General features: G+C 48.1%; 3 protein-coding genes across 5 annotated transcripts in view; 2 read left to right on the top strand and 1 right to left on the bottom strand.

The window, feature by feature from the left end:
• CELF5 (CUGBP Elav-like family member 5) overlaps nucleotides 1–4,137 on the top strand; it is a gene marked incomplete at its 5' end in the record, with an annotated part of 36,445 nt that extends 32,308 nt beyond the window's left edge. The window contains 4 exons of the mRNA XM_083880044.1: nucleotides 16–99; nucleotides 1,115–1,258; nucleotides 1,345–1,509; nucleotides 2,418–4,137. Of these exons, the coding sequence (XP_083736170.1) occupies nucleotides 16–99; nucleotides 1,115–1,258; nucleotides 1,345–1,472 (356 nt within the window). The 3' untranslated portion in view covers nucleotides 1,473–1,509; nucleotides 2,418–4,137. The remainder of the gene's footprint in view (nucleotides 1–15; nucleotides 100–1,114; nucleotides 1,259–1,344; nucleotides 1,510–2,417) is intronic.
• A 130-nt stretch (nucleotides 4,138–4,267) lies between these two features.
• On the bottom strand, nucleotides 4,268–10,741 carry HSD11B1L (hydroxysteroid 11-beta dehydrogenase 1 like). Of its 3 annotated transcripts, XM_083880046.1 has the most exons (9): nucleotides 10,677–10,741; nucleotides 9,905–9,972; nucleotides 9,647–9,828; nucleotides 8,890–9,020; nucleotides 7,633–7,744; nucleotides 7,174–7,265; nucleotides 6,122–6,215; nucleotides 5,616–5,781; nucleotides 4,268–5,384 (listed from the first exon to the last, which is right to left on the bottom strand). In XM_083880046.1, exons 3-9 carry the CDS (start codon nucleotides 9,729–9,731, stop codon nucleotides 5,198–5,200), a joined length of 867 nt encoding a protein of 288 aa, XP_083736172.1. In that variant the 5' UTR covers nucleotides 9,732–9,828; nucleotides 9,905–9,972; nucleotides 10,677–10,741; the 3' UTR covers nucleotides 4,268–5,197. The 3 variants fall into 3 exon arrangements, with proteins under 3 accessions (XP_083736172.1, XP_083736171.1, XP_083736173.1); XM_083880045.1 differs by lacking the exon at nucleotides 10,677–10,741 and having other exon boundaries at nucleotides 9,905–10,191; XM_083880047.1 differs by lacking the exons at nucleotides 9,905–9,972; nucleotides 10,677–10,741 and having other exon boundaries at nucleotides 9,647–9,855.
• A 163-nt stretch (nucleotides 10,742–10,904) lies between these two features.
• MICOS13 (mitochondrial contact site and cristae organizing system subunit 13) lies at nucleotides 10,905–13,728 on the top strand. The gene is made up of 4 exons (XM_083880118.1): nucleotides 10,905–10,956; nucleotides 12,128–12,284; nucleotides 13,074–13,125; nucleotides 13,552–13,728. Exons 1-4 carry the CDS (start codon nucleotides 10,928–10,930, stop codon nucleotides 13,647–13,649), a joined length of 336 nt encoding a protein of 111 aa, XP_083736244.1. The 5' UTR covers nucleotides 10,905–10,927; the 3' UTR covers nucleotides 13,650–13,728.
• The last annotated feature ends 974 nt before the right edge of the window (nucleotides 13,729–14,702 follow it).

Genomic DNA, 14,702 nt, shown 5'->3' with positions numbered 1-14,702 from the left:
CTCCTTGGGCTACAGCTGTGTATCCAACCACCACCATCACCCCCATTGCACAGAGCATCCCTCAGCAGCCTCCCATCCTGCAGCAGCAGCAGCGAGAAGGTGAGGATCGGAGTGGGAATAGTCTGGTAGTGTGGGTGGGACTTGTGGAGCTCATCTTCTGCACAACAGAGCCAGTGGAGAGGAGAACAGCACTAATTTTTGTCCACTGATCTTCAGTGCTGGAGCTGGGGTATAGAAACAACCACATGTCTGCTGTGAGTGGACTGGGAAGGATCACAGGATGTTTCCTGACCTCACATCTGGCCAGATGCTGCCAGGTGCAAAGGGGCAGCAGGCCCTGGAACACCTTTCACACCAAAGGGCTGAGAGTCAGCACCTTCCCTGTGCAGTCAGGGGCAAAGAGCACTCATCCCCCTCTTTGCTGGTGCCAGAACCACAGTGGAACCAAGCAAACCAGCCTCTCCAATGTACTCTCCTCTCTTTTCAGCATTCATAACCTACTGAAATTATTTTCAACTTACTTCAAAACTGGCTTGAATAGAATTTGGAGGCAAAGGCATTCTCTCTCTGCACCTGATCGGTAGAGCAAGTGTCAGCAAGGGAGCAGCTTCTTGTGCTCCTAAGGAGCAAGGGAAGGAGTGGACAGGACCAGGTCAGCCCATAAATTGGATGTGTGGCAATCCAGGAGGTTTCCAGTTAAGGCTGTGGCTTCTGGACTGAAGACAACACTGCAGGGAGTGCTACAGCAGCAGCTTTCACACAGCAGTGTCTGCAGCTCTGCTAGGACTGGGACAGCTGTGAGCACTCACTTCAGCTGATTTTCTTCCAGCAAGAGCACCCAGACACTCACAGAGTTGGTTGTGTCCAGAACCCTGTTTAGAAAGAGAATCTGCTCTCCAGAAACTCTATTTTTGTATAGAGTCTCACAGTTGCTCTTTAAAAGTCCTCACATCCCTTCATGGACCAGTGACAGACAAGCAAGGGGAGATCAGGGCAGAGGGAGGCAGTGCTAGGGCTCTCCTGCAGTGCTGTGCTGTGAGTTGAGCCCATTTCTCTTCCCCTGCCCTTTGGGGGCTTTCTGTTTTGTCCTTCCCCATTGCACCCCTACCTGCAGGTCCTGAAGGCTGCAATCTCTTCATCTACCATCTCCCCCAGGAGTTTGGAGACAATGAACTGATGCAGATGTTCCTGCCCTTTGGCAATATCATCTCCTCAAAGGTGTTCATGGATCGTGCCACCAATCAGAGCAAGTGTTTTGGTAAGTGCAGGCAAGGGAAGCACAATCAATAACAATGACACTCATACTGGGCATGGCACCAACAGTGTCCTGTGTCCTTCCTGCAGGTTTTGTGAGCTTTGACAACCCATCCAGTGCACAGACTGCTATCCAGGCCATGAATGGCTTCCAGATTGGCATGAAACGTTTGAAGGTCCAGTTAAAACGGCCCAAGGATGCCAACCACCCCTACTGACAGCAGTGAGCAAGCAGGAGTCACTTCTGCAGCACAGGTAAAGTGCCCCAGCAGGGCACAGCTCTGCTCAGGGCTCCAGCTGCTCCCTGCAGAGTGGGAGGCCAGGAGTGAAGGCAGTGACACAGCTGCTGGGGTAGAGGCTTCACCTGAGCAGGGTGATGAGAGCAGGGCTGGAGATGATGGTTCAACAATCATCAGGCAAATTGGTGGCAATGGGGCGAGCCCAAAGCCAAGCCAGAGAGTCAAGATCAGGGTCAGGTCTGGTGAAGGTGAACAGGTCAGACATAGTCCAGTCTAGGCAGGTCTGTAATGGCAATAAACCTTGAGGTGGGAAGGCAGTCCCGGGGTTGGAGCCCAGGTAATGAGATCCATGCACAGGACAGGTCCATGGACAGGTGGAGCCTGGCACTTCCACACTGTAAATCAGACAAAGGCTGATGGCACAGAGCTGTGAGACTCTTGGAGCTGTGGGCAGAGAGTGAACAGACAGTGCAGGTGGGGCTGGTCAAGTTCATCAAGGGCTGTGAGTGCCCTCAGGGCCCTGACAGGCAGATGGTTCCAGTGGCCTGTTTGTGGTCTAAGCAAGGTTTTACTCTGCTGTCCAACTGCTCCCAAAAAGCTTTTGACTGCCTAAAAAGGTATTAAACCCCAGCAGTTCTCAGTTGTTACACGGGCCCTGAAGTTAGTCTGCAAAGAATGCTTTCTGGGGTAAGAAGAGAAAATCCCATGATTCACAGAGATCACAGAAAAGCAGAGAAAAGGTGAGCCCTTGAGGGGCTGCTGTCCAAGACCAAGCTCCTGCCAGCCTACAAATGGGGAGCAAGGGAGGGCTGTTCTGATTTGGGTCAGAGTCCTCCAGGTTTAAGCAGCAGCAGCTCAAAGCCTGAGGTTTGCACAGATATCCTCCTAATCTCCCAATTCCCTCCCTCCTCCCTTTCTGTTCAGGTGAAGGGAAAGTCCAGAGGAAGAATTTCTGCTTCAGGTTGATTTTCAGAGAGGCCAGTAAATTTATCGACTCTTTTGACACCACCCCTTTCCTTCCTCGGCTTCCCACCTTACCCACCCCATCTTCCTCCTCCCCTCCTCTCCAAGACATGCAATTAAAGAGAAGGCTCAATATCTGCCCAGGAGGAAGATTCTTGCCACGCCTGGACTCGCATTTTTGCTGCTAACGTGGTGCAAAGCAAAGGGACCAGCAAACCAGCAGCCCCTGGGACACGGAGCTCTTCCTCTCGGGGTGTGGCTGGAGAACATGGACCAAGCAAACCCATGGTGTGTCTCTAGGTTACTGCAGTGATGTGTGGAAATTTACTTCCGTCCCTCCCTCCCTCCTGCTCTGTTTCTGGCCCTTTCATAGATAACTATAAATATATACAGTCTCTATTTTTTTTTTTAAACTAGCTCACAGGACCAAACTTTTCCATTCAGAGACTGACTGCTTGCAAGAGGTATTGGAAATTCGGGGTTTGCCTTTGCAACAGTGTCTTCTCAGCACGCACTGCAGATAGGCCTGAACATTTTGGAGAGAGGGGGCTGGGGGTGGGTTGGGAAGAGAGAGAGAGAGAGCACATCTCTGTGCTCAACATGAGCAAGAAGAAGGAGAAATACATTCCTCCAGGATTAGGGCACAGTCAGCTGCTCAGCTTGAGTCACTCATCCACCTTAGCACCAGCCTGGTTAAGGATCTTGGAGAGCTCTGTCTTACCTTTCCAAGGGCTTCTGCAGACAAAGCTCCTGGGATGTGGTGCCAGCCCCTACCCTGAGCACTCCATGATTAGGCTGAAAGCACAGGAAACCTGTCCCCTTACTTAGAGGAACTGCACTGCCTCCCCACACATGGCACAGATCCGTGTTTCATAGCTCTCCATGGCAACAGCATTTTCTTGATGAAGGCAGGAGAAGATGAGAGAGTGAGCAGATTCAATCTCCAGCACAGCTAGAGAAGCCTCCCAGGGGCTGCACACTGCCTCCCTGTGTCGGATACCAGCACTGGGCAGTGGGCAGTTCTCCTTCCAGGTGACACAGGACGTTTTCTCCCTCTGAATTCAGCAGGAGGACTCTCCACATGCACCTGCTGCAAAGCCTTCCCCAGCAGATTCAAGGAAAATAGGATGAAAGAGGGTTCTATTCTGGGTTTTTTTCCCCCAGCACCCCCTCCAAGAGATAGATTATACATTATGCAGCATATACATATATATATACACACATATATATATGTAGGGACAGCTCTATACACTATATACACAAACTCTAAAGCACAGAATGTAGTTCAGAACTCGATTTAAAAAAGATCCCCTGGGAGAGGGGGGTGTGTGTCATCCTGACAAGGCACATCCCTTGAAGTTTGGAACAGTCTCTTCAAGTTTCTACAAAAGTAAGGAAAGGAAAGCAAGGCAGAACAGACCAACAAACCCCAGAGTGATTAGGAATGAACGATTTCAATATTCCAGAGTTGGATAAGGTACCACAAACATTGGTGTGTGTGTGAGGGTGTGTGAGCACATTGAAATAGGAACAGAGAGTTGGTGGGGCAAAGTTGGTGCAATTGATTCTGAAGTGAGCTATGGGGATTTTGGAGAATCTCAGCCAACTCTCATTCTCCTCCAGTTTGCCCTTTGTTCAGGTGTTTGTGGCACAGTCCTTTAAGTACCTTCACATCTCCTCAACCACCCTTCTGTGTCTGATGCTGAGAGTTTATGAGAGGTGAATGAAGCTGTGAGAGTCTGTGTGTTTCTATAGTCCATGTTTACTTATTGTAAATACCATTTTTATACTTAACATCTATTATGTATGTGATTTGTATAATGTACTTTATTTCTGCTACAAGTAATTTCATGAAGTTTAAACTTAGTCTAATTTTGAACAAAACAAAAAAAAAAAAAAAGAAAAAAGATGAACAAATGCAAAATGGGAAAAAAAGGATTTTGGGAATCCTAGGTCAAGCTGGTTTAAAACAAGCATTTACAGTTTCTTCCATCACAGTTACTGATGTGACTGTACAATGTTACAGGTGCGATACAAGCTTTGTCAATGTCAAATTCCTCACTCTGGTAAAAAAAAAAAATCCTAAATTTATTTAATAAAAGTTTTACTTGCTAAGTAACTGGGGCTCTACTTCATGTTTTTAGTTGTACCTGCTTTTGGGTAATGCTTACACTTGAAGACATTGCCAAAGCCCTGGGCTAATTTAACAGGTCAGATGGGGTCAGCAAACAGGCCCTGGCCCACAGAATCCAGAAGATCAATATTTCTTCACAGAGCAAGCATCAACACATAATACCAACATATTAAAAACTTGTTTAATTACAATAGAGATTAAAATTCTACTCAGAGGAGGCAGGAGGGTTCATGGAATCCAAAATGGAGTAGTGGTGGAGGGAGATGTCCCAGGAATTACAAATGTTCCAGGACATCCCTGTGCAGACAACAGGAGTTAAAGCTGGGGCTGAGAAAAGGCTGGATGCAGTCAAAGCAGACAGGTGAGGCTGAAGGAGGAGGGGAGGTGGGAGGAGGGCTAAGGCAGAGGGAACAGTGGAAAGATCTCTGACTGATGGGCAGCAGCACCAACAGAACCTTGGCTGAAGCAGGATTAGAGATCACCAGTCACGTTAGAAAAAGGAGACTTTGCCACCACTGCTGCCCTGCTCCTGTGTGACACAAGTGGGATGCTTAGTGGGATGGCAGGAATGTGATTGGAAGGGATCTGGGATGAGGCTGGGCGCCCCTCAGGGGCTGCTGTAGTTATAGAAAGTCCGTAGCACCTGGTTGGAGCTGCTGGGGAACAGAGTCCAGAGGCAGCAGAGCTGCCGCAGCCACCCCGGGTAGAAAACTTCGTCGGCCCGCGCGGCCCCGCCCCGGACGATGGCGAGCGCGGCCTCGGGGGCGGGGGAGGCGCTCAGGTGCACTTTGCCCCTGCGAGGGAACAGGGAACGGGCACAGCGTCACAAACCAGGCGGGCCTGCTGGGGGTTGAGCTGGGCACGCTCACCCCACAGGGCTCTGCCGGCTCCTGCTCCACGATGAACAGCCCAGGCAGGGGGACTCTCCCCAAAGAGGGGCACACACCCTCTTAAACTGAGTTGCTGTGCATTTTTTTGCATTCTTTCAAGAACAGATGTGTTCCTGCAGACAAATAAAGACATACCTGGTGTACTCCAGTGCTGAAGCAGTATCAATGAGGCCCAGGATGCAGAGTGTGACAGACACATTTCTCTTCTGCATGATGAGCTCATGGCGCAGTGAGCCAAAGAATCCATCCAGTGCAAACTTGGTGGCAGAGTAAGAAGTGGTGAAGGGAGTGGGCATTTTCCCTGGAAGGGGAAAAGAGAGAATGGAAAACACCAGGAAACTGGGTATAAGGAGGGTCCATGGAGAGGGAATCTGGGAAAAGATGCAGGCTTTGTACTCTGTATCAACTCGTGTTCTGTTCAGGTGAGTCTCCCTTTATATATTAGATTATATAACAATACATATTATTATATTATTATAATACATATATATATTCATTATTATTTATTATATTTATTATTATATACTATTAAAAGCACCATTTGAAAATCTGTTTAGGAGTTGAACAACAAAGAAATATGAACAGTACTGGAAACAGTTGTTTCCATGAAAACAGCACTTATTCCAGGTAAAGCCACCAACCTGTGAGGGAAGAAACAACCACCAGAGCACCACTGCTCTGCTCCAGGGTGGGAAGAGCTGCTGTTGCAAGAGCCACATAACTCAAAAAATTCACCTGGAATGATAAATGTAGACATGGTTCTTGCAAGAGGGTTTGAAAGCATGAGCCAAGAAATTTAATAGAGTGGTCAGAAATGGGAAGGAGCATGGTTTGGAATTGCCTTCTCAAACATTGAGAAAAATCATCTCTAAAGATGGGGACAAACATTGCATCCATGAGTCTTTTCAGATTCCAGAAAAAGCACTGAAGACGATTCAGAGCAAAGGTTATTCCTGGGCTTTAACAATCTTGTCAGATTTCCTGACAAGACACAATTAGCTGTCCCTGCTTTTTCTTTATGCCATTCTTTACTCTGCAATCCCTACCAAAGACACCTGAGTCTCAGTTTCCTTCCCTTTTAAGTTTCTCTTGACTCAGCTCAGACTACGACGAGGCACAAAATTCAGCATCTCTTCAGAGCTTGACTGCTCTCTTCAATTATAAGAATTTCTTACCTATGTTCCCACTCTCCAGCAAAAAGCCTCCTTCCAAAATTAAATAGAAACTAGTATGACCCACCTGAAGGAAGAAAACAGCTCTTCATTTCCATGGCCCCAAAACCTGGCACCAGGGTGATTCTACGGGAAAACTCTAAATCTGTGAACAGAGACTCAAATGGCAGACCCCATTTCAAACAACTTTGTGTTCTGCAATCGTGCACATGCCATAGACCAGTAGGAAGTGCTGGCTGCTCACCTACAGACCTTCCTGAACTAAACACAACTGCCTGGAACTGTCCATCAACCCTAAACTGCTGGGCTAGAGGGAGGTAAGGAGGACAGAAGGAAGAAGTCAGAAGTTCTTCCCAAACATTCCTTTTCACAAATGTACGACATGCTTGACTTCAAACAGGAATGAAGTAAAAGGACTGTTCTCAACTGTTGCCACAGACTTGGATTTGCCTTGGAGCTTCCCAAAGCTGTCCCAGGAGAAGCCAGGCTCAGACAGTTCCAGGTGAGCTGAGAGTTCTCACCTGCATGAGCCAGCGGGTGTATTCCACATCGCCGCTCCACTCCTGGAAACGGTTTGTGCCAATGTGGTTCAACACCAGGAAATCCAGGCCCCCTTGGAGAGCAGAAAAAGGAGTCACACAAAACCTATCCCCTGACCTTCCACCAGGGAGTCAAATGCCAGGAGGGCTGAACCACTCCCTAAGAAGGCTGGGAAGTGCTTTACCATGAAGACAGATTAAATGTGCCCAGATTAAAGGAGCAGCTTTGACTGCTCCTCAGCAGTAGAACTGAAAGGAAAACACTTTGACAACAACTCCCTGGAATGATGTTTCAGCATGATTCAGGCTCAGAACTTAGTTCTGGTGGTACATCTATGTCCTTAACACCTTCCTCAGTTCAGGGAACTGAAGCAGGAAGCTCCTACTAGAATGAGAACTGTGCACACACCTGAAAGCCAAAGAGATGCCCAGGATACTTACCCAGCTTTTGGACAGCAAACTGAACCACCTTTTCAGGCTCTGAAGGGGAAGACATATCTGCAGGGATATAAAATATTTTCTTTGCTCCGAGTGTCAGGCATTTCTCCATCACCTTGAAAAAGAACACACACCAAAGATTAAACTATTTGGAACAAGAATAGGGGAAAAGGCACCATAAAGCACATACTACAGTCAGTGAGAGTCAGTTCTGGACAGACACACACTTTAATTTAAAATCTACCACTGTTTAGACCATGGAGAGCTCATTCTGCATCCAGACTTTGAATCTGCATCCTGCAAAGAGTTACCTTTATTTAACTGTCTGCTTAAATGATCTGCTTTGGGATAGGATCAAGATTCACTGGGAAAAACCTCAATCTTCTTCAGGAGAAATCTTCTGGAACAAGGGTTACGCTTTACATTAAGTTCTTCCCTTTTTCCATAATAACTGGAAAAGAATTCATCTTTCATGATTCCTTTGCTATGTTGAGTGTGTGAATGCGCCTTGCAATGATGTGCAGTTTTAGCTATTTGCTGAAATAATGCCTTCCAGTCATTAGGAACTATTATTATGCTCACTGTCCCCAAATCACCTTTTGCACCATTTCACAGTGAAGAATTTTCCTTAGAAGTCACACATCCCCACAATTAAAGAGTTGCCCTTTCTAAATATTGTTCAGTTTCATAAAATACAGATGAAGAAGTCTCATCTGTTTGAGCTGGTCAAAAAAGCATTTAACCTACAGAAAGTCTTGAGTTTTTAACAAAACAGCTACAAACAGAACAATTTGGACTCTGAAAAGCTGCACAATATTGCACATGAATTCCTGGAGTTCACAGTAGTTCATGGAGTATCTCAAATTGAAGAGATACATAAGGATCATCAAATCCAAATTCCTGCTCCTCACAGGACTCCCTCAAACCAAACCATATCATTAAGGATGTGGCCCAGGTGTTCCTTGAACTCTGACAGGCTTGGATCACTTTTCCCTGGGGAACTTATTCCAGTGACTGATCACCCTCTCAGTGGAGAATATTTTCCTTATGTCCATCCTGAACTTTCCCTGATGCAGCTTCACACCATCCCCTCATATAAATAAATAAAAGCTCAGGCACTGCATCTTCTTGTACAGGCCAACTTGTGCTCTGGGTTTATACTCAACAGTTCTGAAGGAAAACTGACAACTGATTTTTTTGTTGGTTTGGTAAAAGCCTGAATCTCTCATGTCTTCCCCCATACAAGGATGAGGTTCTTACCTTCTGCAGCACAGCTTCCCTTCTGGCAGTGAGCACAATTTCAGCCCCAAATCTGGCATAGTGATAAGCTATCTGCTCTCCAATCCCAGCACTGGCTCCAGTCACAAGAACACGGGCACCAGACAGGCTCTCTTTTTTATGGGAAAGAGAATGAAGGACACAGAAGTAAGTGAAGAAAGCAACAGAGGAGCTGCCCTTAACTACTGGCAGGGATTTAAAGAAGAAGGATGCACCTAAGTGTTCGAAATTCTTGGTGGTTTTCCAAAACTACAAGAGGTGGGACTGATGATGCAATGACATGATGCCAGCTACCTCTGTCACAGGGTCTTTGTCTGGGTTGCTAGACCAAAATCTTTAAAGAACTGAGTTGTTTTTCACCTTATAAGAAGCTGTACAACATAAACCAGATACCAGGCTATGTGCCTTCTGTATATCGTTTACTCTTTGCCATCAGCCAGGCACTGCGCACCCATAGAGATGGTTCAAAACCAAAACATAAAAAGAGCAAGGCAGTAGCAAAGTGCCATTTTTCCCCCACAGAGACAGCAGGATCCCTGGTCTTAGACCATATTTTTCTTCCTCCTTGTTTCAAGTTTCTCTTTATTTCTGGGAATGAAATATTGCTTTGGGGCCACCAACCCTAAAAAGACTAATAATAATAAGGCAGGAATGAGACCATCAGTCAAAGTTAGGAAATTCAACCTCTTCCCTTGTGTGACTTCTATTTCAGCTGGAAATCATACCCTGGCGAGCCTACCTGGGTTAAAGTCGTCTTTCCAGAAGAAAGCTATGAGCCCAGCTACAACCCCTGCAGCACAAAGCACTTTTCCAATTGGCTTCATATCCCTCCAAGTTGTGAGGAACAAAGTGAAGTCTTGAAGCTGAGCACGGCAGCCAAAATAATACCGTGTCCTCCTTTCTCTGATGCCTGGAGCCAACCTGCGAGAGACACGTACAGGCTTTTGTAGAGCCGAGAGCCCAGCTGAGGGGAATCTGCCCTGGGAGCCACAGCCACCTTGTTCAAGAGTAAAGACGATCTTTCTCCGGAAATTCCCACAAAGAGCCAGTCCACACACCGCGAGCCTAGAGGAGAAAACACCCCCCCTCGTGTCTATTCTTAGAGAACTCTAAATGCATTAAAGACTGATGACAGTTGGCAGCAGTGACCCCAAAGCAGCCGGATCTCGGGAGGGAGGCGGCGGCAGAGCCCACAGGATGGAGCCTTGTCTGGGTAAGAGGAGCAGCGGGATGAGCTACTCCGCCACCGCGCTGCGACACCGCGCGACAAAACACGGCGGCGGGGACAGCGCCACAGAGGGGCGGGAGCCGCGCCCGGCCCCTCACGGCCCCAGCCCTGGCTGGCCCCCTCACTCTCCTCACAGCCCCAGCCCTGGCTGGCCCCCTCACTCCCCTGACACCCCCAGCCCGGCCCGGTGCCCTCACTCTCCTCACGGCCCCAGCCCTGCCCCGCCCTGCCCGGGCCCCTCAAGCCCACAACTCCTCAACTCTCCTCACACCCTCAGCCCTGCCCGGCCCCTTCACTCCCCTTACACTCCTCAAGCCTCTCAGCCCTGCCTGGTCCCTTCACGCCCCTCAACCCTACCCAGCTCTGTCCGGCCCCCTCGGTCCCCTCACTCTCCTCATGCCCCTCGGCTCCTCCCAGCCTCAGCCCTGCCCGACCCTGCCCGGCCCCCTCAAGCCCCTCACATTCCTCAAGCCTCTGACGCCCCTCAGCCCTGCCCGGCCCCTTCACGCCCTCAGCCCTGCCCGGCCCCTCAGCTCCTCACGCCCCCCAGCCCTGCCCAGTCCCTCACGCTCCTCAGCTCCTCTCGCGCTCAGCCCTGTCTGGTCCCCTCACACTCCTCACGCCCCTCAGCCCTGCCCGACCCCTTCACGTCCCCAGCCCAGCCCAGCCCAGCCCTGCTCTGCCCTGCCCTGCCCTGCCCGGCCCCTGACGCCCCCCGGCCCCTCCGGCCCTCACGGCGGCGGCGCGGGCGGGGCGGCGCGGGCACGTGACGGTCCCGGCCCCGCCGCCGCCATGGCCGCCCGCCTGCTCCCCGCCGTCAAGTGAGTCCCGCGGGCCCTGCCCGCCCGCCCGGCCCCGCACCCTCCGCACGGCGGTTTCCCCCCCGGTCCTCCCCGCTCGGCCCGCGCCTCACGCCGCCCCCGCTCCTCAGCGCTCCCCGGCTGTCCCTGGGCCCGTTCCCGGCCGTGTCCCTGCGCTGTGCTCGCCTCGCTCGGCGCCCTTGGCCTGGCCTGCCCCGGCCGGCGGCTCCCGGGCCGTGTCTGCACACGCCGGGCCGGGCTCTGCCCTGCCTGGGGCGAGCCTGGGCACATAACGAGCCCGGGAACAGCGCGGAGCTCGCCTTACACCCACAGGGAGGGAGTGCACAAGGGTATCCTTGGGGCGAACGGTGCATTTTAGCAGAGAAATTCCCTTTCCCCTAAATACACAAAATTCCTTATTTCTTGTGAGCTCTCTTGTATCTGTCCTGTGTCCTACTGCTGCAGTGCTGCTGTCTGCCAAGTTTTGTGTTGTCTCCTTGTACAATAGCTTTTGCTATTTTTAAAGGGAAAGGTTTTTTTTTAAAGGGAAAACGTCTCTCTGCCCTGTGCGTCTGGGAATGTCAGTCACCTCAGATTTCTTATTTATCATGGAAATGCCAGTAAAGGCCAAATATTTTCTTCTCGTTTTCCCTGTTGTAAGTTGCCATCCCAGCTGTAAAACTGGTGACTGCACATCCTGCAGGGAAACTTTAAAAGTCTTGGCAATGGAAACACCATGGCCAGGTGTTCACTGGACTGTAATGAGCTTAACAAGATCTTGGTGTCTGTCAGATTTAATAGATAAATGTCAGATTTATCAGGAAGAACCACATCATTAATGTTGATGGCTTGCCCACTGCAAAGTCCTTGAGTTGCTTTTAGTGGAGGAATATGCAAGCGATTCTCAGACTTTGAAGAGTGAGACATGCTCTTGAGGAACTTGACACTTTCTCATTTTTATATTGAAAACAATCACTGATAAAATGTGAATTAGGTGTAGTTTCAAGGGGCTGACAGGGAATAATTGTCCTAGGAAGGCAAGGAATATAGGTAGGTATTTTTCTGCCGATTTTTGCCTGCAGTAAGACATGAGATTTCTTTATTGACACCCTCTTTGGCAGTCACAACCACTGAGAGAGATGCACTGATGGTCAGAACACGAACTGAACTGTTCTGCTTTCAATTCTTGCAGGTTGTTCATCAAAGGAGGCCTGGCTGGAGCTGCAGTGTATGTTGCATATGACCAGGGGCTGCTGGGCAGTGGCACAGAAGGGGCTGAAGCACTCAAAAAAGCTCAAGAAACGCTGCCTCCGGCTATCCAAGAGTGGACAAATTACCTGGGCTGGGAGGTAAGGGCTGCTCAGGTGATCCCTGCAACACAGACACCTCCTCTGAATGAGGAAGAGAAAATATTTGGGTGATACTCTGATTCCAGTGAGGCTGGCAGGAGCTTTACTGTTAAAACTGGATTTCACATGGCAAATATTTTGAGGAGGACTGAAATGGAAAGTGAATAAAATTCTAAATTTGGGGCAGAGACATTGCTCACAGATTTCAAAGGAGAAGGGACACCAGCCTGTGCACGGTCAAGGAGGGGATTGCAAACATGCTTTGGGAGGTATTTCAATTTGTAGTGGCATTTCTAAGCTTCTTCTGAAGGATCCTACATGTTTTTAAGAAAAAAAAAATATTATCCTCCCAATTTCGTACATTGCTGACAGCTCATCGAGTTGAATTTAAATTGCTTGAAGAGGCCCCTCCTCTATTAGTAGTTCTTAGTTTTTAAAATCCTCAGAAAAGTAGAGGATTTGCATTTCAACCTTTGTTTGAAGTTTGAAAAACATTTTTCCTACTAGACAACTATAACAGAGACAGCCATAGAGAGGCTGTTAAAAAAAGGACAGCCATCCTTTTTTTTTCAGGAGCACCTAAATAATATGTTCTACCTTTTGCACCTACTTTGTATTGCAGGAAAGAGCAAAGCCCAGACTTGAAGCATCCTGTCTGGTCTCTTTTGAGGATTACAAAGAAAAGGCACCTAAGTATTTTTGAGATCTGAGATCAAGAGGCTTTGCCAGGGTGATGTGAATTCCAAGTGAAACCCCTCGAGTGCTGATATTTTGTCTCTCTCTTTCTAGATCCCAGCCCCTCCAAAAATTGACTTTTCTGTCTCTAATTACTGGAATAAAGGTAAAATAACTGCTCACTAACTGAATCCGAACTCAGTCTTTGGCTTTTCAGAAGGGATCAGCTTTCATGCCCATTGTTATTAGAATTTTAGACTTTTTTGTTTGAAGGCCAAAAGCATGTTATAAATACCCAGTAATATATAGTTTTTATGGTGCAGCAAAGAGTCTTCACGTAACTGTGGAGAAACACAACCCACAAATAACTGTGACATGTCCAGCATCACCTATGGACTCTGTGGCAAGACCAGAAATGAAACAGGACTTAAAAGAACTGAGCTCAGTCTCAACTCATGTACAGGCCCTGAAATTGGAATTTCTGTGTCACAAAAGCTCAGGGCTTAAAGAGATCTACAATGGTGGTGTTGGAAATGGGGAAATGTGGCTTGAATGATGGTGATCTTGGGCTAATCCTTCTCTTTCCTTGCAGGAGTGCACAAAGTCATGTCTGCCCTGTCTGTAGCTCCCACCAGGGCCTGTGAATACACAGCAGAAGGCTGGAAATATGTCAAGGATCTTGTGAAATGACCACATTTAGGATTGTCTCAGTCCGCCCCTCAGTCCACAGCTCGCCCCTGTAGGGGCTACAATAAAAGACTTTGGAGCATCCATTTGTATTTGGGTTGGTTTTAGCCTGCAGAGTGGAGTGATTGCTTTGTCTTAGCTCTGATCCAAGGCTCCAGGAATCACAGAGCAGTTGTGATGAAGTGTTGGCCATGTGCTGAGGAACAGCTTCTGTTCTAAAGCTTGGAAACTAAATAGATTATTCTATTTAAGCTGAAGGTGAATGCCATCTGATTCAAACCAAGCCAACAAGAGTTTTAAAAAAAATTAAAACTCAAAGGTAACAGTAAAAGATGCTGTAAAAGATGGCCTAGGATGATTATAGAAGCACAGGGGAGAGTAACTGAGCTAAGTTTATCTGCATGAAACCTTTTGTTAGCTTGCACTATGCCCCAATTGGCAGACTCTGCATTATTTTCATTTTAACATGGGTGAAAACTTCCACGAGGTCAATTTTTAATTCACAGCCCAGGCAAATGTAAGGAGCTCCAGTGGCCTGGAGGACACCACTGTTGTAAAATAAAGTTACAAACTGATTCTGTGTTTTTAACCCTTTTTGATAGGATTGTTATAATTACACAATGAGCCAAAACACAGCTGCAGAACAGGGAACAGCAGAAGGGGAGAGCAGGACGAGTCCTTACCCAAGTCAGGAAGCAAATTTAAAACACCAGCATGAAGAAGGATTTGCTGTTTTGTTTCTTTTTTTTAAACAAACAGATACACAATGAAGCCAACTGCCCAGAGATTTCAGAGGATTTGGCTAAGATGCAAATGGCTTTAGAAAGTGCTTAAGTTAATTCCTGAAGGATGGGTCCATCAGCAGCTCTTAAACCTGGTGGTCCAGATGGAAGCTTCAAGCTCAGTAAACCCTGGAATTGTGTCCTGCAGGTGCCAGATGCTTCAGAACCAGATAACCTCTATTAATGCCCCATTTCTTTAACTTTCCCATGTCCACTGCTCTTGAAGCTGCACAACTTTGGTCAAAAGTCTACTCCCCCTTCTCACCAGGCCAAA

The sequence above is a fragment of the Zosterops lateralis genome (assembly GCF_965231275.1).
Source record: "Zosterops lateralis genome assembly, chromosome: 29".
NCBI classification, from domain to species: Eukaryota; Metazoa; Chordata; class Aves; order Passeriformes; family Zosteropidae; genus Zosterops; species Zosterops lateralis.
Note: the sequence above shows the minus strand (reverse complement) of the source record. Positions and strands in the feature narration are given on the sequence as shown.

What these genes read in the sequence shown, in the direction of transcription:
- HSD11B1L (XM_083880046.1), bottom strand. Translation starts at nt 9,731, where the DNA reads ATGAAGCCAATTGGAAAAGTGCTTTGTGCTGCAGGGGTTGTAGCTGGG. An exon ending in GGGAAGCTGTGCTGCAGAAG is followed by an intron (nt 7,745 to 8,889) that starts GTAAGAACCTCA and finishes TTCTTTTTCAAG; the next exon opens with GTGATGGAGAAATGCCTGAC. An exon ending in GGTTGTTTCTTCCCTCACAG is followed by an intron (nt 5,782 to 6,121) that starts GTTGGTGGCTTT and finishes TTCCCCTTCCAG; the next exon opens with GGAAAATGCCCACTCCCTTC.
- MICOS13 (XM_083880118.1), top strand. Translation starts at nt 10,928, where the DNA reads ATGGCCGCCCGCCTGCTCCCCGCCGTCAA. An exon ending in CAAATTACCTGGGCTGGGAG is followed by an intron (nt 12,285 to 13,073) that starts GTAAGGGCTGCT and finishes CTCTCTTTCTAG; the next exon opens with ATCCCAGCCCCTCCAAAAAT. An exon ending in CTCTAATTACTGGAATAAAG is followed by an intron (nt 13,126 to 13,551) that starts GTAAAATAACTG and finishes CTTTCCTTGCAG; the next exon opens with GAGTGCACAAAGTCATGTCT.